Source organism: Gavialis gangeticus, unplaced genomic scaffold (genome assembly GCF_001723915.1).
Source record: "Gavialis gangeticus isolate Ggan-Ray unplaced genomic scaffold, GavGan_comp1, whole genome shotgun sequence".
Taxonomy (NCBI): domain Eukaryota; kingdom Metazoa; phylum Chordata; order Crocodylia; family Gavialidae; genus Gavialis; species Gavialis gangeticus.
The window spans coordinates 33,957,292-33,981,622 of record NW_017729027.1 but is presented as its reverse complement, the minus strand read 5'-3'; the positions used below and the strand labels follow the sequence as shown (position 1 = coordinate 33,981,622).

Genomic DNA, 24,331 nt, shown 5'->3' with positions numbered 1-24,331 from the left:
CTATGGCTGGCTAGTCTTTAAATGATTAAAATCATGAAAGAGAATGCAGGGAGATGGTCCTTGACATTGGTTATCCCTCTCTTGCAGACTCCCCAGAATGACCTTGGCCAAATCACTTAATCTCTCTTTGTCTCAGTTCCCCTTCTGTAAAATGCAGAAAGCAGTAATTCTTTTCTGCCATCCTTTGTTGGCTTAGTCTGTCCTGAGCACAAATTCTTCACTGGAGACTTGAACTGGGGTGTGCCAATTCTCCTGCTAAGAGCAATGCCTGAGGTTCCTGGCTAGAGGGTTTTGCCCCTCTCCTCAAGGTCAGACCAACTGCCATATTTAGGGTCAGGAAGAAATTTTAGCCCATGGTCAAATTGGTATGGACTGTGGGGGGTTTTGCCTCCCTCTGTAGTAAGGGGCATGGCCTTCTATCTAGAACCTCTTTAGCATGTACTAACACCATTTTATCAAAGCAGGACATTGGCTGCCATGGTTTCCCTGCTTTACCTGTGGCAGGTTAGGGTGTTAGGTCTATGTTGTGTCAGGGCTGAGAGTAGTCTTATGTAGAGTTTAGACTATGGTTGTATGGGATGATTTGGATAGGGATGATCCTACCTCAGGCAGGGGCTTAGACTAAATGATCTCTGGATGTCCCTTTCAGTCATAATTCTCTATGATTCTTTGCTGATGCAGCAATGCAACATCATTTAATTGATTAATTTCCATTTTTTTAGATGCACAATAAATTACTGAGTTGTGGTAACAAAAGATCCAAAAAACACAGAAATTAAAAGAGACAATGAGGATGGAACATCCATGTTTGATCTCCTCCAGCTTGTAAGTGCAGACTCCTTCAACAACAACAGAGGGAACGGGAAAATAGTAACATTCTTACCCAAAGTTTTCTGGATTTCATCTTTGTCTGGAAGTAAAGTTCCTCTACTATCCAAAAGCACTTCTGCAACTTTTTTGAGTTTCTCTACAGCAACCTGGTGATTAGACACCTGTGCCTGAAGAACCTGAAAAATTGCATGGTTTTCAATTATGCTCCTAAAATATGCTAAGATGTAAGTGAACTTTTCATTGTTCTTTTGAATGCATACAATATAAGCAAGAGAAAAAAAGAACAAAGCATTTGCTAAGGATGTTGCAATAGCTTTGAAGCAACTCTGACTTAGTTCTTAAAAGACTGATTCACACACAGATCTGTTTATTTCTGCAGAGGCTTTGTGCTACAAACAAGAAACTCCAGAATCGGAAAACATGCAGCATGATAAAACATGGATGTGGGTGTTTCTCCTGCCCATGCCCTCCAGCTTTTAGCAATATATCATTACTCCTGTCTACAGGTTTCCCTTAAAACATCATTTAAATTATTCTACTTAGTAGATTATTTCATTTCCACAAAATCCCTGTTCACTCCTAGTTTCTAAGGCTAAGTATAGACTGTCCAAAAGCCTGAGGCTGAATCAAGTCAATCTTCGACTCAGTCTGAGCTGTGTAGATTGAACTGATAAGCAAGTACACAGACATTTACTTTTGATTCTGGAAATGCAGCCACATGTCTACAGTGGCCCAGGCCAGAAGCTGGGAGGTGCTAGAGCAGGCCTCCCTGCTCACCTGGAGCAGACGGCTTGGGCCAAGGCTAGCCCGCACACCCTGTGAGGAGGGGTTTGCAGGAGAGGTGCAAACCATCCTGGGATGCTGGGGAACTGTGTATTAATTTGAATCTGGAGGGGATCTGGGACAGAAGTTCAATAAACTAATTTAACCTAAAATCAGTTAAGTCTGATACTACATCCATCCAGCTTTATCTTAAACTGGCTTCAGCCATTTTGAAAGCAGTTTATGTGCACTGAACTTCTTTTGTGTTAAATATCTAAACCGGTTTCCAATTGCTTATACCAGTTTGTCTGTAATTTCTGTCCCTAGCCTCAGTGGGTGCAGACAGAAATGCAGCTCCCTGCTGCCACTGAGAACACTTTGCAGGAAGTGTTCTGAGTTACAATGATCCCCTGAAACAAACAGAAGTTCACTATTGGTTCCAGGTAGGAGGAGAATCTAGCTGCTGGCTGGGAGCCTGCAGTTGGTTTCCCGTAGCAATGGCCTCTCCTCTCTTCCAGCCTGTCCTTGCTTCAGAATGGGAGTGGGGAAAGGGAGGAGAGGGGGTTCCCCACCTGGCATTGGAGGGTGGAGTGGGTGTACTGGAGCCCCCTCTCCATCCCAAAGTGGGGCTCCCATACACCCAACCCAAACCTCCAGTGGGGGCTGAAAAAACCCCAGACTGAACTCCCACTACTCCCTTTCCCCCCTCCCGTTACGAAAACAGGGACATGCTAGAAGGCAGCACAGGCACAATTTACAGAAGCTGTTCTGTTTTGAAATGTCTTCATCGGACCCCTCATACAATGAGGGTTCCGATTTTCACCCAGTCAGCCATTTTGAAGGTGTCTGGAGCTGTGTACTTGTGTTTTGTCACAGCTACACACAGCTTTCTGTGGCCAGATCAGGCAAAAATTGTCACTTCTGTCTAAGCCCAGTGTTCTGTGTTTCCTCCAACCAATGGGAACAATATAACTCTGATTATTTCAGTCTCTGTTTTCTATAATGTGAATAAATCAACTCTTCTGAACCTTATATTTTTAATTATTTTTCAGGGACCAGGTATTATCTTTATCATACAGAAAGTGTGTACAATAGTCCACTTAGCTGAATAATTAAAAAAACCACATTTCCCTGTTATTCTGTGTTTTTATGCTTTATCTGTAGCTGTGTACGAGTAGCATATACCTTTCACATAAATAACTTTCAAAATACTACAATATACTATACATTCTTCTTATTTAAGCAAGAATGTATCCTGTGAGAAATGGCCTAGGACAGCTTTATAAGTCCATATAAGTTTTATGTACATATAAGTTTTATGTATCTGTAACTTTGTCTTCTCCGTATTTTAGTAGTTAACAATGGAATCACAACATTATCATAACTTTGGAATTTCCTAAGCTTGCTTTTACTCTGTAAAAGATAGCATTTATTTTACAGGATTTCAAAGATCTCCTAGCTTACAAAGAATACTGACAAATAAATGAATACGTTCCATAATAGGAAATCATTTTTGCTAGTCATTTAGGAAGGTCCAAAGTGGAAAGATACTTTCATGTGGCACACAGAAGCTAAAATGTTTTACTGCAGGATCCTCTCCCAAGCATTTAAAATAAACCGGACTCTCAGCAAATTACTAGATGGAAGATGAGGGTCTATCTCAAAATCTAGTGGAACTTACAACGTCTGTGACCATCGTGGGTGACTGGTGCCACCTTAGTCGGGGGGGCATGTGCCCACCCCCCAGCAACTAGTCAGCTACCGGGGGGATCCCTTTGCGGCCAGTCTTGCTGACTTGAAGGTAGGTGGGGGGGCCATGGTCAATCTCACCGACCAGGAAGCAGCCGCTGCGCTCGCAAAAGTGGCTGCAGCACTACATCCAGTGCCCCCACTCCCCGACTGGTGCTCACACTGGTGGTCTCACCTGCCCCATGCCTGTTACCTAAGCTGGGAGCACAGCCTGTCAGGGGGTCCACCAGCACTCTCAGGGGGTGCACATGCACCCCCGTGCACCCCCTGTGTGTCGCCGCTGGTAACTATGGCACCCTCTCCTTAGTTACTGCACTTTTAAACATGCAATCATATTAGCCATGTTAACCCCTCTCTTACCACATAGATAAAATCTGCTGTGCCTGATCATAGTATAATGTCCAAAGGATTGTAATTCACTGCCTCCAGGAATAGTAAACCTCCTAAATTTAAGGTTGTTCTTCCCATGAAGAAATTTAACTTTGAAACTCTAAAAATGTTTTCTTAAAATTTAAAAAAGCTGCTTTAGGAAGACTCTAATCATGCAAGAAAATCTTGCTTTGAAATATGGTTTTTAGGAAGTCGTGAAAACTGAAAACAGGGGTGATGCACATAAACCATTATATAACCTTAATTATAGCAGTTGTTATATATGAACTATGTAATCATTCTAACAGTAATTATGACTGGAAAAAGGCAGAAAGTTGACTTCAGGGACAGAAAGTTGACCCCCAAGTTGACCCTTCCTGACATGAGATTTCATCCTTGGCTCTGGAGCCAATGATGACCTCAAGGATCTGATGTTAATTTATCAACATCTTATTTATCTCCTGTTTTACAACACTTATCTTAATCATTAATTTCTGCTGTGGAACTTTACTATCTTTTATACAGTTTTTTTTAAAGATACTTTTCCCTGATTTACCAACTGCCAAAAAGAAAAAACGGACTTTTTTAGCACAGTGATACAAGTTTCAGTTCAAAAGACAGATCTGCTGAACAGGTCCTGGCAGATACCAAAGCAAAAATATAACTATCTTGAAACAAGCTGATCATCATCCTTGTCTTAAGGCTGCTTCTCCTGGGGCCATAAACATTTTGGTGACAAAGTTTACACTTTCTTTGTTTACCTATTTGATAACTGTACTGTTTCATTTTCTTATTTTTCATGTGGATTTTTCGTATCGTCTGCTAGGGACTCTGAACTGTGTTTGGCACACACACACTGCAGTATTGCATTCACTTAGGATGCTGAACTAACAGTTAATCCTTTATATCGCTTCTTGCCAAGACAAGGAAATAATTCTTGTCTAAAACCAGCGTTTTAGTTTCAGCATTAGTATCTGGAGAATAGGAATAGCATGCTAGTATATGACACGTTCTGATACTCCAGCTGCCATAAAACAACTACAACATAAACAAAGTGGTATTTTCCCTATATTGGCTGCAAATACTGTGTTTCTTAAAAAAACCCAAAACCCATAACATAATGGAACACATTAGATGTTGATAGAAAGTGAGCTAGCTAGTGCCTAAGGCATCATAGGATATTTTGAAGAACAGTTAATCCCTATAAAAAGATTATCCCCATCTCACTGCCAAGGTCAGGGTCTGGCTGTATTATCGGCTGCATGTGTTGGCTTCAAGAGACTGCTTTAACTTGCAACTCCTGACTTTTTAAAAAATGCTCTTTGTTTTGTTTTCATTAATTGGCCGTCTTTATTCATTCTGCTTGATCCTCCTCCTTTGAGTCTTATGAGCCATTGCAGCTTCCCCTCTTTCCTAACACATACTCATTGAATGTCTATTGTACCCTAAGTAATCCCTGTAGGAGTTTCATAAAGCAGCCATAGTGCTCACTTCTTCTGTATCAGGTCCATGGAAATTGGCATTAAAAAGAATATATTTAATTTGAGAGGAGACAACTAAATGTCTAAAACCAGCTTCAGTTTGTAATTGGTGCTATTCCTGCTTTTCTATTGCTGAAAGCACAAATGTAATTAATCACACCGAAGTTCAGGTTCTGAGTTCGTATTTTTAATGATGAAAGAATAATAAACATTACTTTCCTTTAAAGTCTGATGATCGCTATAACATCACAGTGACATCTATTATTCTGGTGCGTTGTACCAAAGGACAACAGAGTCACAGCTTTCATTGTTGCCATGTGTGAGATTTTTTTCCCTACCTTGTTCTGACTAGGCATAATAACAGCACTCCTTGCCCTGAAGAAGCTGACTATTGTTTCTCAATAGGTTTGTGAGCTAAAGGAAATGCTTGTCTTGTATGAAATTTGTAATAGTTAAGAAAGGTAATATTGACTGAACCAGCCCTTTCATGAATGATTCTAGGATTGTGGACTATTTTTAATTACATCATAAGATATATGTTGAATAACCTATATAGCACTGACAAAAAGAGTAGGTATAGAAAAGTAATCTTGCGAGGCAGAAAGCAAATAAAGAATTGCACAATTGAATTATAAATACAGTAGGAGGCAGTTTAACAGTTTTATAAAAATCCAAGGTAATTCCAAAATCAATAAAAGTTCTGTCAATAACACCAATAGGGTCAAGGGTTCACAACAGGATGTTTTTTGTTTTGTTTTAAAATGCATTTTGCTTTAATTCTGCTTCTAGATCTGTGAACTTGAAGGCCTAGATTTTGCTTGGGTTTGCCTCCTCATGTGACCCAGGAACACTGGCCTCTTGTGACATAAAATCTACCTAGAGACGTTGATCACACTGATACAAGGTACTCTCAGCTTTAGCAGAGGTCTGGGCCTATACCTCAGTAGGGAGAGATGCAACCACTGAACCACAATTTTCACTAGCATTGTATCTATGGAGCCCTGGCAATGATGGAAAGCTGCTGCCCTCTGCTGGGATTCTCCAAGAAGGCTACAGCACACAGTGCAATCACTCCTGCTTTGCTCTTCTGGTGAATCTTCCCCCCACCCCAGGCAGTGCAGGAACCTGTCCTGGTGCAAACATGTGTGACACGTGTTAGTGGGGGTTCAGTCAATACCTCAGAAGTCTGTTCAGACATGATGGAGTTCATCAACCCTTGTATCAATCAACTCAGATGCAGGAGCTCAAGCCTACTGCTATTCTACCAAAACAGAACCTGTCTCTGTGGCTCCCTAACTCCAGCAGCACTGCATCATCTCCTGCTGTTGAACAGAGCACACGCAGTTCCTTCTGGCACAGGATTTTTTTCCATTTACGTAGCTGGGGTCTAACTCCATTAGCTACAATGAGGTGAACACTTTTCTGTTTTGTCTCCATTCATATACTGCCATCAAGGTAGATAGCCTTCGGGTGCAGACAGAAATGACAATTTTTACCTCATCTTGGCCATAGAAAGCAGTTTATACCTGTGACCAAACACAAATGCATGGCTGCAGGCAGCTTAAAAAATGGCCGATCGGGTGAAAATCTGACCCCTCTGTTGCATGAGGTATTAGATAAGACGATTCAAAATGTAGCTTCTACTGTAACTTCTGTCTGCCGAGCCCCCAGCCTGTGGCTGTTTTCAGAATGGGAGGGGGGAAAGGCAGCAGAAGGAGTTCAGTCTGGGGGGGGTTTCAGCCCCCAGGTGGGGGAGGGCCTCCAATTTACCCACCCAACCCTTCATCATTGGCTGAGGAGCCCCAAAAATGAGAACCCTCCACTACCTCCTCCCCCTCCCATTCTGAAAACCACCAGTACTGGCAGGGAGCTGGGCCATTGCTTTGGGAACCTGGCTGGAGCCTACAGCTAGATTCCCCTTCCCTCTGGATCCAACAGTGAACTTCTGTTTGGTCACTGTTTGGGGTAATGTTGTAACTCAGAACACTTTGCAGAAATGTGCTGAGTTACAGATGGGAGCTGCACTTCTGTCTGCCCCCTGAGTTAATGCCAAAACCCTCCTTGTTTTGTTTTTGGTAAATAAGCGATAGCCTCAGAGACAAAGAGGAGACCTAAATTATCCCATATCATCTTACTGCCTTCTTCTGAAGCAGTTGGTATTGGACACTGTCAGACAGGATTGATCCCAGGTCTGATTCAGCAAGACAACTCCTTTGATCCTATTTAATAACCTCCCAGCATAAAAGAAAAGGGGTAGGACAAAATAAAAAAAGAAGAAACCCACAGAGTAGGCAGTGAAAGGTAAGGGGAAGATGTTCATTTATCCACTAATAAATAGTCTAAATCCTCACAAACAGCGCTCTCACAATGACACAATCCCCTCCTAGATAATAATCCTTCCAGCTTCTACCCCCTCACCTGATTACTGTTGGTAAGCATTTATCTGTTTCCACTTGTTTTTGTTCCTCACCACGTAAACCAGTCCTCATATTTTTTATTTTGACATAAAAATTATTAAGTGAGACCTCTGATAGCCAAATTCAAGGATTATATGGAACTGGGTGTATTCAAGAGAGGCAAGAATTGGACCCGTAGGCTGCTTGCAGACATTTTTAAAAAACCCCAAAAAACAAAACCTGGCACTTTAAACTCTGCACGCTCCCACACCAAACCCAGCGCATACCCAGAAGAGGCACTGCAATAGTTGGACCTGGCTTGCCCAACATCTGTACAGATTGGGCACTTTGGTGGGGCTTTTTTGTTGCTTGTATCTAATAGACGACTGACTCAGCTATTAGATAAAAGCGCCAAAAGCCCTGCTGAAGCACCCAATCTGTACAGATGCTGCAGAGCTGGGTGAATGTAATGTGCTTCTTCCAATAAAGAACTTTTTTTCCTAACATCTGCAAGCAGCCTTAATTACTTAGATGATGTCATATTTTCTTGATTTTTGAATAACCAGCACCTCCTTTTAACATAAGGGTGTTTTTACTGATTTGGAGGGCATTTTACCTTGGTTTCTTCTAGTTGCCTTTGGAGGTTTTTAGGATCCACTGCAATTGTTTCAGACAGTTGTTTGCTCAAAGCTATTTGAGAAGCTTGAAGACTTGACAGAAGACCTGATGACGCATCTTCATAATGCTGGTACTTGTCTACAAGGTCTTTAAGGTTATTTCCAAGGATATTGCACTAGAAAATAAAAGAAAATCCAGAAACTAAAACATACGTACTCCATGATTTTTTTTCCACGTGAATGAAGATAATTCTTGGGTATTTCAGAAAATGAAATAGTTGTTCACCTTACAATTATTATCTGTCTTACTACCATCATCCAGTGCTTGTATTTGGATGTTTACATTTTGACACCTAAAATGTAGCCATTGGGAACAAATGTTCAGCATCTCTAAATATCAGAATATCTTTTTATATGCATACATATACAGATGTAGGTATCTATTCTAAGGCACCCAACTCTGAAAACCTCAACAACTTTAACCATAGCACTATAGGTTTTTTTATTATGAACGTAAGGTAGACAATACAATACATACATTTTAAATCTGTAAATTAATTGCTAATAATTATTAAATGGACTATTTGTGCAGAGGGAGAACTAGGCAAGAAAACTATACATGGTATTGCCTAGGCTACGTGATGTACATCAACTAAAACATTACAAATTACCTAGTGCAGGGTTTCCCAAACTGTGGTATGCAAGAGACCTCTGAGGGATACATGGGAGAAATTGTGTAATAGTGATTTTAATTTTCATTATAATAATACTTGGCATTTAAGGAGTTAGAATATAAAGTGTAAGCTGGTGGGCAGCTGGTAAATCTAGAAGGGGGTACGCAATAAGAAAAAGTTTGGGAACCTCTGACCTAGTGGAAGCTTTGCCATAAGGCCCTGAAGTGCTCACTAAGCTCGACAGCTGCCCGACTGAATTGTTCTGTAGGACTGAGATGTAAGCAAGCACTTAGAAAAAAGTGAATAAGGACATCTTGTCTAAGAAAGATTAAGCCTGATTCTGCTATATCGCTGCAGCTCAACTGATGTCAGCTGGGGTCACTCTTCACTTTCATTTGTAGAACTGAGGTGCGTATTTTTCTTTCTGTGACCTAACACCTTAATACAGCCTAAATGAAGAAGCCTAAATAAAGAAAAAATATGTTAGAGAAAAAAGTTCTGAATTATCTATTTTATCAGAGGTTTTTTGTTTTGTGAAAAAATACTAACTTCAGTATCACTGGAAACCAAGTTCAGAACACCACTGAGTTTGTTTTACCATGTTTGCAATAAGAATTCATATGACAATGGTAGCAGACCCCCAAAATGTGAGCAAGGGGACCCTGTTTTTCAGCAGTGATTTATTTACTAAGTCTGAACCTCCTAAAGAGCCTTAAAGGACGTACACCTTGTTTTGTGTTTTTTTAATAGATGCTATGTTTTTTCCAGCCAGAGACACTGAGATTCTGCTGTAACATGCTTTCAGACATCATATAGTGCCAAGCAATAAAAGATTGGGGAAATTTTCTAGTGTATGGGGAGATACATAGACAAAATACTGTGGTTGTATAATATCACAATATTTATCTTCTACTTTAAATATTTGTCTTCTGAAGCTTAGATGAATGATATTTCACATTTGCTATTTGGTCTCCATCTAGTGGCTAAATATTAAAAAGACATTTCATGCATCTTTCCAAGTATCTAGGAAACACATTTCTCACAACACAACCACTCTCTCTACAACCTCTCAGTTCTAATCCTCAAAGAAAACTTACAAAACACTTCTCAGAGACGAGAACTCCACTTCATCAAGCTCCTGGATACTAAAAATCATGGACTAAATATAGACACTGGATTTATGACACATTATAACCTGCCTGACATCTGACTCCCCAGGGCCCCCTTCTACCCCACACCGAGCCTGTCTCTCACCCACTGACTCCTCAATATACATCTTCACTGACTGCTTGTCTCGTATGCATACCAGACCAGCCTCTGGCTTCTTTTTCATTCCATCCAGGCACAGCACACACCAACTGCAGAAACTTCCTCAGCCTGACGAAGGGTTTTTAAACCCAAAAGCTTGCTTAAATTTTTTTTCCAGCTATTTAAGTTGGTCTAATAAAAGATATCAGATTCACCCAAAGTACCTTGTCTATCTAGGGACAACTAGCACCTTGGCACAACGGCCAAATTTATGTACAAAATAGTATATATTCAAACGCACTCTAAAGCTGAATTTCTTTATTTATATTTAAACAAAAAAAAGAGGAGGGGTGGGGCATCTGTCCAAAGCTCTTACCACTCCTGCAACTAATTTACTGAAACAAAATTTGTAAAGTATGTCTTTAAACATCTTCATGTTTAAGATTCTTAGAGACACTTAATTTAATGAAGAAATGTCTAAGATTTTTATTTTGAATATTAAGGGCCAGCCACCACTCTCTGGGCACATCTACAAGCACCTATACATGTACACTGAGGCTGCTCTGATGCACTGTAATTACAATGAGTCAGAGCAGACTCCATTAATTACCATGCTCCAGCAGACTCCAGTGTCACATGTATCAGCCCCTGTGCAGAAAAATGGCCATGAGGGTGCTTGAACTTCAGTGAGCTTGAACTTCAATGAGCGCCTCCACCAACATTTTTCAGCATGGGAACACTGATACACGTGATGCTCCAGGCACTTTCACTGGAGTGGCTCGTGGAGCTGCTCTAATTAAAGCCCCGCCCCTCCTCCCCCAAGCACATCTATAAACGTCCTAAATGTGCAATTAACATTAATGTGACTGAATAAGTAAGTAAGTTTAAGCATAATTATTTGCTGTGCTGCTGGATACCCCTTGTATCTGACAGGGTTATCCAGCAGCAGAGTAAATTAGTCTACTGTGCCCTCATTGCTGCACGCATGTAGGTGATGACACTTCACTGCACATCAGACTAGTCTGCTGCATAATAAAGCATCTCTACACACACAGAAACACCAATCAGCATCTGCTGATATGAATGCACACAAAACAGAAGCTGTTTAAAAATGTTAAATATCTTTACAAATATCTGGGTACCCTCGCCCAGAAAAGTACCACTCTCAGACAAATCATTGAGAACAAATCCAATGCACAAACTGTAGAAGTCTGGATTTTACTTTTTATTCCAAGTCGAGAGGGAAAATGAAAATGAATTTTCCCAAACATGTGCAGGGAAGCCTATTCACAAGCTTTCAAAAAAACAGATTAGAATTTAGCTTGATGATGATGTCCTGTCCTTAATCAAACTGTGAGAATGCAATTATGCAGGAGCTCAGTCATAAAACCATAGGGACAAGGAATGGTGGCCAGGAAATAAAGGATATCCTCTGTTGGCTTTAAAAACCGCTAGTGTCTATAAAATATGCAGCCAGAGAACAAACTCTGAGGTGCAAGAGTAGGCCTTAGTGCCATAAGCATCCTAGCCAAAGGCTGGCACTTCCCACCAACAAACACAGTAGCAGTAATACACTCTGCAAGACTCTGACTTGAAGCCAAAGACTCCCAAGACGACATAAGCCATAAGAACCGGTAACAAAACCAGTGCGGGGTGATTGGGGGAGTTCCCCACAGTACTGACTTGTGGAGAGAGGGTTGTTCACAGAAAAATAAAAGGTGCTGCCACAGCTACACAATCTACCAGTGGTAGAGTGGCAGCTGGAAGTTGCTGCTGCGCCCCTGGCTCCTGCTGCCCCAAACACCTAACTGCTTTGTTAAGCCTCTGACAAGGACACAGAAATAAATCTCTCAAACAGATACATGCAACCCTGATTTATAACTAAGATGTTTTCCTGGTTTTGTCAATACTGGACACTAAATAGAGTGCCAGGTGTTGCTATCCAAAGGCCATTCTGGGGTCAGATACAAAATGAGCTTGGTGACATCAATGCAGCATCTAGTGAGCAGGTGTCCACTAGGCTAATGGTCACAAGAGACAGAATTTCCTCTTCCCTAGAGGTATCATTTTAAGGCAGCTCTGATGCACATTAGCAGGCCAGCATGGAGAATCTGCTCTACCCATACTGTGCCTTTGTAGCAGACAAATGAAAGACTCTGAAAAGCATTAATAGTCACTTAAAAAAAAAAACAATTATTTCTAGTGCACAACACAAATTTAAAAAGTCTAGTGAGATTCTGTAAATATGCAGATGCTGTCCTGTGGCAAAAGAACTGGTCTGCTCCCTCAGCAATGGGTGTGTTGGAGTGGGAGGGGTCAGCAAAGGGAACATGAACCACAAATGCCACATGTAGTCCTGTCCTGCAGGAGCTTTCCCACAGAAAACAGATAAGAATTAGGGCTGGAGGACAGACTCCCATCCAGATCTCCTACATGTACAGGGCCATCACTGTATGCTTCCCCAGGACATCTTTGAGACTGCTAGGGTGGCAGATAACTAGGCTCGGCAGAAGAGTATGGAATTGCTCCTTAAAATCAACTGGTGTCTGTGAGCTGCTGCCAAAAGTGGAGTTTAAACCAGGACAAACTAATTTAGGAGCTCAGACAGACTAAGGCTTTCTATCAAACCTATATTTTTAGTACTAATCTTGTCAAAGGTACGATTCCTACTGTAATTGTTTTATTAGTAAGACAAGAGATAGGCTAGCACAGGGACGGGCTACTCCACTTGCCAGTGGCCCCAGTGGTAGTGGCTCCTTCTGGATGCTGCCACTGGACTAAGCCCCACTGCCTGCGCACCCCAGCCTGTCCACCTAGCACCTGCCACTAGAGGCAGGACCCATGTGGGCAGGGCATGCAGCCATGTGGATGGGATGGGATGGGGGGTGCAGCCAGAAGCAAAACAGGTGGGTGAGGCCGGGGAGACCCCAGGATTTTGAGGGGGCCAGGAATGAGCCTCTGCGACAAATGCGAGTTCTGCAGTTAGGGGCATGCATGTGGCAGATTGCAGCTCTGCCCCAGCTCTGGCCCTATATTGTCACCACCTCGAGATCCCAGCCCCAGCCCTGGAGCACATCCCTGCCCACACTCTCCATGGGTCTCCATGGAGAGCCCAGGAGTGTGGGGCTATGACAGTGTGGGGCCAGGCTGGGACAGAGCCCCAGTTCTGTGGCCCCATGCTGTCGTGGCCCTGTGCTCCCCATGGAGACCGACTGGAAAGCAGTGCAGGCAAGAGGCATGGAGTCTGGCCACCAGCTGGATCTGCCATTTTTCCCACCCCTGAAATAACACATAGAAGGAAACATTACAAGGTACACTTCATGGACAGATATAGTATCTAGACCAATGAGAGGGGCCAATGAATGTATTTCCTTCTCAACACATTACTCAGACATGCTGCTTTAAGAAATTCAGAGATTTTTAAGACCATATGGGATGGCTAGCTCATCTAGTCTGACCTCCTGTAAAACATAAGCCATAGAACCAAATAGTATGATTTTGACTAAAGCACATCTAAGAAGGTATCCAATCTTGATACGAAGGCCTCAAGTAATGGAAGATCTACCACTTTTCTTGGTAGTTTGTCTATTGCTTAACCTGTTATTCACCCAAAGATTTTACAAGCCAGCTAGTCCCCCCTTAACTTATTTGGTGGTAAATAAAACTTACCTTAGTGTAGAGAGATTTGAAGCGATCTGAAGCACTATCCAGTTTATTCTGTACCTCCGTGTAAGTAACTGAAGTATCAAGACCATCTTTGTCAACCTTAACACCTTCTCTTTTGCTACAAGACCTAGCAGCATCCAAAACTCTCTGTCCAGAAATTGTAATGTACCGCAAGTCACCTTTGTGAGAAATAACATCTTCTGAAAAACTCTTTTGTCTTTTTAGTTTGTCCATGATACCACTGAAATCAGAAGCACCAGCCTCCAAGTTTTCCAGTTCTTGTTCTGACACCTGTAGCCAGTTTTCAAATTCATTATAATCTGTATCAAATTTCTCAAGTTCTTCCTGCAGAGAATGTGTTAACTTCACTTTCTGTTCTGACTCAGCTAAAGCAGTTTCATACTGTGCCTTCAATTCCTTCATATTTCTTTGCATCTTCTCTTTTTCTTCAGGAGAAAGGTAGTGGCCTTGTTTCTCAAGCAGAGCTTGCGCAGACTGAGTTGCTATTATGACAGCCTGCTGCTGTGAAATAATTTTCTCATGTTGAGCCTACAATAGAAATATAAAAATGCTATGATTACACCTTCATACAGGGTTCCAAATAATTAAATGCTTTTCCTTCTGTTCTGACTGATCAGTTAACACTTTTAAAGTAATCTAACTAAACATGCCACTCCTCTTTATCATATAACATCTTCAAATTTTAGTGGTACTTATGGGTCAGATCCTAACTGTATATAGAAGTGAAGCCTTTTGAGCATAAGTGGAACTTGGAAGTATGCTGATGCTTATCAAAATAAGAACAATATATTCATATATCTATAAAACACATCTAGTACAGTGAAACCTGCAGAATAGTCCATGATTGAGAGGAAACCCCCATCTCAGAAGCAATTACTTTAATGTTTTCCAACGTTTTTTACTTAATCATTAAAGTAGTCAAAAATTTCCTCATTGACTTGGATCACTGCCCAAAGCAGGACTCATAAAAAGTGCAATGGCAGAGGTTGTCAACTGGGGTATGTGTACCTGTGTGGGTACTTGGAAAGGTGATACGGGGTACGTGGGCAGGGATGGAGCAAGGCAGGGGCAGGGGGGATGAGGGCAGCAGCGCCCCTCTTAGGACAGATGTGGGGCGGGGGGGGAGAGGGGCTCACATGTGGCGGTTGCCACCACTGCCTCCCACCACCCTGTGCCGCCACCCACCACCCTGCACCGCTGCCTCCCAGGAGCAGGGTCAGGGGGGTGAGGGCAGCTGCGCCCCACTGTGGGCCACGTAGGCACCACCCAGCCGGCAGCTCCATGGGCTGATGGGCAGAGCATGATTGGCCGGGCACAAGGCCTGTCAGCAGCCCATGGAGCCGTATATGCGACTGGCTATGGGAAAGTGGGGCACTGAGGTGGCACAGGGCGATGGGTGGCAGCGGTAGCAGTGCACACAGAGCGGTGGGTGGCTGCAGTGGCACAGAGTGGTGGGTGGTGGCCGCCACATGTGAGCCTCCCCACCCCTGCTGCGTCTGACTGCCACCACCAGAAGGGGTACACTTGTTAAAAAAGGTTGAAAACCCTTTATATAGACAGTTTTTTATATGTTAAGGTATTTCTTCACCTGTTGCCTATACTATAACTGTTTATTCAAACTGTATACAGTGCCAGTTACATCAAGGGAAGTACACATATTTCCTTTTATGTTTTGAATTACTCATTATCCTGGTCATTCCTCATTTTATTTTTCCATGTTTCAGTTTTAATTAATAGTTTTAAAATACTTACCAAACATCTTTATTTACAGAATGCTGGTCTTTTCGTCATAAAAAAACTGGTTCACGATGCATGCAATATTGATTCAGCCAAGTTAATGCTTGTAAATCATACAAGTTAGAACTACATTCTCAAACAATCTGAATTATGGCATAACCTTTCATAAAACTTCAGTTTTTGAAGCACTTCACTTTACCACAGAAACAATTACTAGGTGTCTTGTAGAATAGGCTGCTATAGGCAACCCCCAATTAACATTGTTTTTGCAATTTTATTTCCCATTTTTCAGCCAGCTCTAGGAGATACCAGACATGATCATATTTCCATTTTCTTAGGCTTTATAAGGAAGCTACTCTGATCATTTGTTTCAGATGAGCAAAACTACATCTAAAGTCAAATTAGGGTGTGATAAACAAATATGATCTTTAAGTGCCAGCTGGTCTGACTGCAATATCCATCCAATTAAAATTGGTGTAGTATTTTACAGCTCCTGCAGAAGTTTTCAGAGGTATTGCCCCACGCTGCCTCACTTTTAAAGTGACAGATTATAAACTAATAATCCCAAACATCAAATATCTGCAGCTGTATGTAATTAGTGCCCAAGGGAAAACATGAGAGGATGAATAATTTAACTGTTAGAAAGAGTTTGGTAAGAACTGTGGCAGTATTATAGAGCCATGGCTCTACCTATTGTTCTTTATTTATCAATAGTAAGCACTTAAAAAAAAGACCATGTTGAATCCACTTCTGCCTAGAAAAGAATGGCCATAACTGGATATCCATTTGGATAGCAGCATTTACTAGTGAAAACTCCAGCTTTTCTCCAGTCTTACGACAGAAAGTAACAGTGGTACCTGTGATGTAAATGGCACATTAATGCACTCTACAGTAACAGAATATTTACAGAAGTACATAAATTATTTCTTAGATGCCTAATGAAAGTCTTTTGAAGTCAATGAAAAAAATTCAGCTGACCTCAGTTAGTCCTAAATCTGCACCCAAGGACTTATCACCTTAGTACCCAAGTCCTGAATATTTCTAGTCATTGGTAATATACAGTACCTTGACCTTCTGATACTGCTGGTTGAGATTATCTTCTGTGGTTTTTACTAGGCTATCCACTTGCACTTCAGCTGGTTGAAGTTCCAACAGGTTACCATTGACATCATCCTCTTCTCCTTCCAAAGCCTTCTCAGCCCCTTCTTTATAATGTATTCCATTCTGTTCTATTGCCTGCTTATGTTTCCTGACATGCTCTGCTTCCTTATCCACATTTGATAGCCAATCCAAGAGATTTTCTATTGTATTTTTACTCTCTTTCAGTTGTTCTATGGCTGCAACCTACACACAGAAAGTTCACAATTTGAATCTCTTTTAGTTTTCATATAATTTCAAATGCAGATAGTGCAATCATTTTAAAATATTTTTTAAATTTTGAAGCTGTCTACTAGCATATTGCAAATTTACTGTATTTGTAAAACATCCAAGCAGTAATTGCTGGAAACCTAGGTAAAATATTACTTAATATCATATTAGTAAAGCAGAAATAAGTGGAAAAATTAGTCCCATTAAAACTTTATAGTAATTCAAATAAAGATGTAAACTCGTAGCATAAGAACCTTTTCTGTTTCCTGCTTAATTGCTGTTGTCATAGCTTTATCCAGCTCTTTCTTGGACTCTTCTGCCTTTTGACTAAGCAGCAAACACTTTGTCTTAGCTTCATTAAGTTTGTGTTCAAGAGCAGTCTTGTCTTCTTGTGACAGCTTTTCTCCATTTTCTTTCAGGAACATCTCAGTGTTTTTCACAATCTCTGCCAGTGCCTGTGCACTTAACTGCATGTCTTTCTGTATCTCCTTGTGCAGAAAAATAACAAATAATAATAAGTAAATTATTTACCTGTATTTTGCTTCAAACTTCTCAGAAACTCCTCAGCCAAAGAGACAAGATAATTTATCTTCATCCCACCTACCCGTGTTATCTGGAGTTTATTGTGGTAAATTAAGCTGGAACAGGCATTCAACGCCAGTGCTGCAGCTTTCCAGGAAGTCTGCAGCACTGGCAACTGTAGCAAAGAAAGGGGTGCACAAGCACCTTAGGCAGCTGGCTGGAGAGCAACTAAGTCCCCACGTGGGCATCAGCTGGAGGTAGCTGCAGGGAACAGGCAGCCCCAACCGCCTAGGGGAGAAGACCATGCTCCCTTGTCCCTGCCTTCCCTGTGGGCAAACTGGTGGTGTAATTGAAGCCCTGGCTGCTGCCCTGCAAGCATGACAGCTTCTAGGGCAGCAACCAGGACTGACAAACAGAGCTGGCAGTGCCTGAAGCTGCACAGCACTAGAATCTGCCCTTTGAAAAGCACCAGATTCCTTGATACAAACTGAAGAGCCTTCTCTGCCAGCTGGATTGCTGTAAAACTTAGCTTGCTCAAAGTGTTATATACATTAGCTGGATATTCCTCTTCAATACCTCTACTTGCAAAAAATCAAGCACATTAACACCATGGTAGGAGGGCCAGTATGAGAGCCTGGACTAACTCTTATTCCTAACTTCTTCCACAGTCAGTTCTTGCCAATTTTTTCTGAAGTTCAGACTAAAATCAATAAAATAAGCCATTCCAGAGTTACTATAGTTGCTGCTATTTAAACATGTTTTTTTTCTCTAAGATCTTAAGAAAGTATGCTGGAAAGACCTTCTAGCTCATCCAATCCAGTAACTCTCTACTGCAGTCACCATATCATATATTCCTTAATTCCTTCCAGGAATCAGTAATGCTCCATATTTAAACTAGTTAGGCTTTTTTTTTTGCTCCCATAACTCCTCCTGAAGGCTGTTTCAGAACTTCACCCTCAACATTTCCAACTCCAATTTATTTACAGCTGATTTATGCCTATTTGTCCTTGTGCCAGCATTGCCTATTGTCTTTTATCCTGGATGAGGGGTGTCAAACATACAGCCTGAGGGCTTGATCCAGCCTGTGGAGTCCTGCCACCTGGGCCCCGGTGCTGCTCCTAGGCCTGAGCAGACCTACACAGGGCACAGCACACACCAGACCAGTCCTATAGGCAGGGCCCATTCTGGCCACTCCAAGACTGTGCAGTACAAGTAGGTACATGTAGTCTGGATCCTGGAGCAGCCAGAATGGGTGCCGTATGTAGCACAGTCTGGCCAGAGGGCATGTAGCACAAATCCCAGACTGGCTGGAGCAGGAGCCTGTTCCAGTTGGACTGTGCCACATGGGATGTGTACTGTACATGGCACCTGCCCCAGAATTACCAGGACTGCGTTGGACATGGTGCCTATTCCAGCCAGTCCAGGACCTGTGATGCATACAGCACCTGTGGGACTGGATGGGAGTTTGATACCCTGTCCTATATAGTTCACTTCTAGCTATGGACACCCACCAACCTTCATTTTGCCAAGCTAAACAAGCCAGATTCTATTAATCTTCTCTTGTAAGATAAGCTTTTTGTATGCCAATCATCCTTTCTCCCCCAGGACTCAAGTTTTAACTAGAGTGCCCATATTTAAGAAAGGGAAGAAGGAGGATCCAGGGAACCGCAGACCAGTCAGCCTCACCTCAGTCCCTGGAAAAATCATGGAGCAGATTCTCAAGGAATCCATTTCTAAGCACTTGAATGAGGCAAAGATGTTTAGTAACAATCACCATGGATTCACCAGGGCTGAGTCATGCCTGACCAAACTGCTTACCTTCTATGATGAGATGACTGGCTTTGTGAATGCAGGGAGACAAGTGGATGTGGTGTACCTTGATTTTAACAAGGATCTTGATATGGTTTCCCACAACATTCTCCCAGGCAAACTAAGGAAGTATGGGCTGGATGAATGGACTGTAAGATGGATAGAAAACTGGCTGGAGCACTGGACTCAGAGAGTAGTAATCAATGGCTCAATGTCTAGCTGACGACCGGTATCAAGGGGAGTACCCCAGGGGTCGGTCCTGGGGCTGGTTTTGTTCAATGTCTTTATTAATGGCCTGGAAGATGACATACACTGCACCCTTAGTAAGTTTGCAGATGAAACCAAGCTGTGGGGAGTAGTAGATATGCTGGAGAGTAGGGCTAGAATTCAGAGTGACCTAATCAAAGTGGAGGATTGGGCCAAAAGGAATCTCATGAGGTTCAACAAGGACGAGTGCAAAGTCCTGCAGTTAGGATGCAACAATCCCATGCGCTGGTACAGGCTGGGGCTGACTGGCTGGGCAGCAGCTCTGCAGAAAAGGGCCTGGGGGTTACAGTGAATATGAGCCAACAGTGTGTCCTTGTTGCCAAGAAGACTAATGGCATACTGGACTATATTGGTAGGTGTGTTGCCAGTAGGTCAAGGGAAGCGATTATTCCCCTCTATTCAGCACTGGTGAGGCCACATCTGGAGTACTGTGTTCAGTTTTGGGGTCCCAATAAGGAAAGGATGTGGACAAATTGGAGAGTCCAGAGGAGGGCAACAAAAATGGTAAGGGGACTAGGGGACATGACTTATGAGGAAAGACTGAGGGAACTGGGCTTATTTAATCTAGAGAAGATAAGACTGAGAGAAGATTTAAGAGCAGCCTTCTCTCGAACCTGAAGGAGTGTTCGACAGGATGGAACTAGACTGTTCTCAGTGGTGGCAGATGATAGAAAAAAAGCAACAGTCTCAAGTTCCAGCAAGAGAAGTTTAGTTTAGACATTAGGAAGAATTTTCTCACTAGGAGGGTATTAAAGCACTGGAACAGTTTACTCAGAGAGATGGCGGAAGTGCCATCCTTGGAGGTTTTTAAAACCCAGCTAGACGAAGCCTTGGCTGGGATGATCTAGTTGGGAACGGTTCTGCTTTGAGCAGGGGTTTGGACTAGCTGACTCCTGAGGTCCCTTCCAACTGTAACTTTCTATGATTCTAAATCTTCTTTCACGAGTATGAATGAACAGAATTGTACAAACCTCTTGTTTAGTTTGGTATTGCTCTAACTCAGCCTTGCTGTCTCCAATAACAAGAGTTTCTTGGTGACCAATAAGCCGATTTTCTGTTTGTGTCAGGAGATCACATATTTCCTGCAATTTCTCTTTGCATTCCTGCTGCTGTTCAGCCACGTCCTATATTACAGCAAAATAACAACCAAAAAACAAAATTTGCATAAGTTTCATTAGAAGCTCCCATATGAACTACATTTAGAGTACAATAGAGCAAGGCAATCATTTTAAAAGTATGCTGTAAACATGATAGCAGTGGTACACAGGTTGAGCAAGGTGAATACACTGTAGTTATGGATAAACCTCTCAAATGCTGTAAGTACAAGAGACCATGTATTGATGGAACTGCCCAAAAGAAGTCTGGTCATGCATATGCAAGAAAGATGAAACCTCCAAACGACAGAAGCGAAAATCCACATCTCTTAATCACTTGAAACCTGAGATAAACGCAATTAATTCTGAAAAAGGATATCAAAACAGAGGTTAGTTGTGATTGTTGTGTTAGCTCAGTTGGTATGCACAATATGTTACCTAATAGTAAATGCCTGCCTTTTGAGCAACAGAAAGGAACAAGACATGCAAGTTCCTGACTGCTACCAAGTTCTCTCTCATTCACCAATTTTTATCTATTGTCCAGTAGAAGAAAACTTAAGAAAACTTATAATCTTTCAAAAACCTCAGATTCCCAAGTCACCTTTCAGAATGCATAAACAGGAGAGAAGGAGGTAATCTCTGAGGTTTATATTTACATTTCTATGAAAAAGGGAGGTGAAACTGTACTATAAGCATTCTCTTGGCCAGCCTTGTTGATAGTTATTACATTAAAATTGCAATTACTACATTATTCATTACTATGCATAGTCATAAATAGTTTTTCTTCATACTAAAAAAAATACGGGCTTGATCATGCCATATCTATGTACATCATGGTTTCTGCAAACTCAGGTATTTGACCACTTTTCTAATAGCATAGTACTCAAAGTTGTGGTCACAAAAGGAAAAGAACAGAACAGCAATTCACAAACTTTGACTGCTACTATCTTTGTAGAATTGTGAGGGCAAAAAGAATAAATTGTATAAAATAGGCTTAATCCCATAGAGAAAGTTTGCCAAGCAAATCTTCTCTGAAATGCAATTGTTATATATTGTTATTAAATTTCCTCATCCATAGCATAAAACACTAGGCACACTTTTACACAGAAAGGCAAACCTTCTGATCACCAACATCTTGGGCTGCTTGTAACAGACTCTCTAAACTCTCCACCTGAGATATAATTGCTTCCTGTACTTCCTGAAAAGATTTCTGGGTAATATTTAAAAGCCTCAGCAGTTGTTTGCTCTGATTAGGGGAAAGATCTTGGGCATGCTCAGAAATGAAGAACTGAACATCAAATGCAGTGGATTCCAGTTGCATTTTTGTATAGGCAACCTCTTTTGCAGCATGCTGTAAATAAAGAAAAGAGAAATAACCAACAATAAACAAACATTCACTAACTGACAGAGCATATTTTTTAGAAAAATATCACTGTCCTATGTACCTTGCCCCATGTTTAGGTATGTTTTTGAGGCAACTTTTAGATGGGATTAATATACAACACCACCAGGCAACTGGCTGAGTTTGTGGAAATATTGCCTTTATGATCATTAAGATTGCTGTGTAGGGGCCCAAAAAAGTAAGTGCTCAACACCTTTTTCTTTTCTCCTCACTTTTCAGAGGACTAACTGACTTGTAGAACTGAATTGTTGGCTCCAGAGTTGAGTTCATCTACCTGGCAAAAACAGTATGCAGGGATGCAAAAACAGTATCTCAAGATGTAGAAATACAAGCATGTTTAATTAAGATATTGTCTTTCTTGCCTTTCTCTGACCCTTGTGGCCATGCTCTGTCCACACCCATAATGTAAGAAAAAACCCTCTCATTTTCAGCTATACAATTAAATTACTATGTATTTTGAAAACTTATTGTCAACTTATTGAACCTAATAGTCACCATGAATTTTACAGTTCACATATGTGTTTAAATGCTTGGATTATTCACTGAAGTATTTCAGTTTTTTAAAGGTATAATTCTTGATTTTTTTCCTTGATTTTGTGTCTAAGTATCCACTTAGAGCTGCTTGAGAAATATATGTAAAATTTAGTAAAAAATGAAGTTTCAGCATTAGGATATAAATACAGTAAGAGAGGTTGAAACAGAACACTTCAGGGCCGTGATCAGATCTGTTACCGCAATTACAGGCAAAGCTAGCACTATGATATATATTCTGTTGGCCAAAGTTCCTCTTATGGGTTTCAGGAAAGGAAAGGCAGATGAATGTTTTAATGTTGGCTTATTATACATGTTTACTTGTCATTTAAAGCAATATATCCTATGAAATAGTTGCAATTTAAAGTGCAACTGTATAAAATAATTTTTAATAAATACCTACATTACTTTACCTTTTACCATAAATGATACCTACCTTAAATAGTTGTAAGCTTTGCTTTACATCCTCTTTATCACTTGTATTCACCATCAAGTCATTCACAATTTTACTATTTTCTTTGATCCAGTCTGAGAACTTCTGAAGTCTGCTTAGATATTGCCAATGCAGTTCTGCAAGCCTAGACTAGAAAGGGAAGTTATAGCTTTATTTAGAGTGTCATAGACAAATAAGCCACAAGCTGATACTAACTGAAGGAAAATACACATTTCCCTCGCCAACTGCAGGGGTTAGGTTCTGGAAAGTTCCCATGGTTGGCGAAACTGTGGTTGGTAAAACTAAAGGCTTATGGGAACAATGGGGTTAGGGACTTAAATACTGTACAGCATAGTGTAGAGGTTTACTTTGCCAACTGCTGGGGTTAGGTTCCTGAAAGTTCCCGTGGTTGGCAAAACTGTGGTTGGCAAGACAAAATGTTTATGGGAAAAATGGCAGGTGGCGGGCTGATGCACAGCCATGGAAAACTGTGGTTATTCAAAACTGTATACCGTCATAGCCAAAATGGTATATAGAATATTAAGCGTGGATACTCAAAACTGTGTTTGGCAAAACCATGGTTGGTGAAGGAAACTTGTATAAAAATCATTTTTACTTACCTTTAATACACAGGGTGGTCAACCAAGTGTAGGCGTACCCCTAGGGGTACTTAGACAGGTTACAGGGGTTACGTACCAATGGGCGGAGACGGAGCGCACCCAGGGTGAAGAAGCAGTGTCTCCCCTGGTGCGTTTGCCTCTTACCTGGGGGTGGGGAAGGGAGAGGTGGAAGAGGAGGGGAGGGACACAGTGGCCTGTCCACCCATACCCCTGGCTGAGCCACTGGACTTGGACTGTCTCACGACCCAACCTGGCCGGGGCTACTGTTCCCTGCCGCCCTGTTTCCCTCCCCCAAAATCGGGTGCGGCAGGAAGCAGAGAAGCCATGCGGGGATCTCCTTGCCTGCCATTCCTTGCCCTGCATTGGCCTAGCGATGCACCTCCTGCACACTGGGCTGCACTGAGGGCTGAGGCATGGGCCTCCTCCCCTCAAACCAGCGGCAGGCACAGAAGGTGCACTTCCAGGGCTGCACAGAGTGGGCAGCAGTGGGCGAGGAGATCCTCACACAGCTTCTCTGCTCCCTGTTACGTTGGGTCATGGGGGAGGGAAGCAGGGCAGCAAGGAACAGCGGCAAACGGGCCTGCTGTTACCTGCCTCCGTGGGTAGGGCAGCTCCCAGCCACTGCATGCACCTCCAGCAGGGCTGACGGCCACCTCTGGCTGGGGAAGCAGGGGCTGTGGGGTGGGGGAGAAAGGGAGTCATGAGCAGGGCCAGGGTGTTCTGTTTTTTGTTTT

General features: G+C 42.0%; 1 protein-coding gene across 13 annotated transcripts in view; it reads right to left on the bottom strand.

The window, feature by feature from the left end:
* Window positions 1–24,331, bottom strand: part of DST (dystonin) — a 569,390-nt gene that overhangs the window by 148,798 nt on the left and 396,261 nt on the right. For 9 of the 13 annotated variants that reach the window (XM_019520527.1, XM_019520528.1, XM_019520523.1 and 6 more), the window contains 8 exons: window positions 22,981–23,127; window positions 21,729–21,962; window positions 20,489–20,641; window positions 17,174–17,407; window positions 16,617–16,895; window positions 13,797–14,342; window positions 8,205–8,381; window positions 884–1,007 (listed from right to left, as the gene is read on the bottom strand). In XM_019520527.1, coding sequence (XP_019376072.1) covers window positions 884–1,007; window positions 8,205–8,381; window positions 13,797–14,342; window positions 16,617–16,895; window positions 17,174–17,407; window positions 20,489–20,641; window positions 21,729–21,962; window positions 22,981–23,127 — 1,894 coding nt within the window. The remainder of the gene's footprint in view (window positions 1–883; window positions 1,008–8,204; window positions 8,382–13,796; window positions 14,343–16,616; window positions 16,896–17,173; window positions 17,408–20,488; window positions 20,642–21,728; window positions 21,963–22,980; window positions 23,128–24,331) is intronic. The other 4 variants (XM_019520529.1, XM_019520530.1, XM_019520531.1 and 1 more) reach the window with 1 other exon arrangement.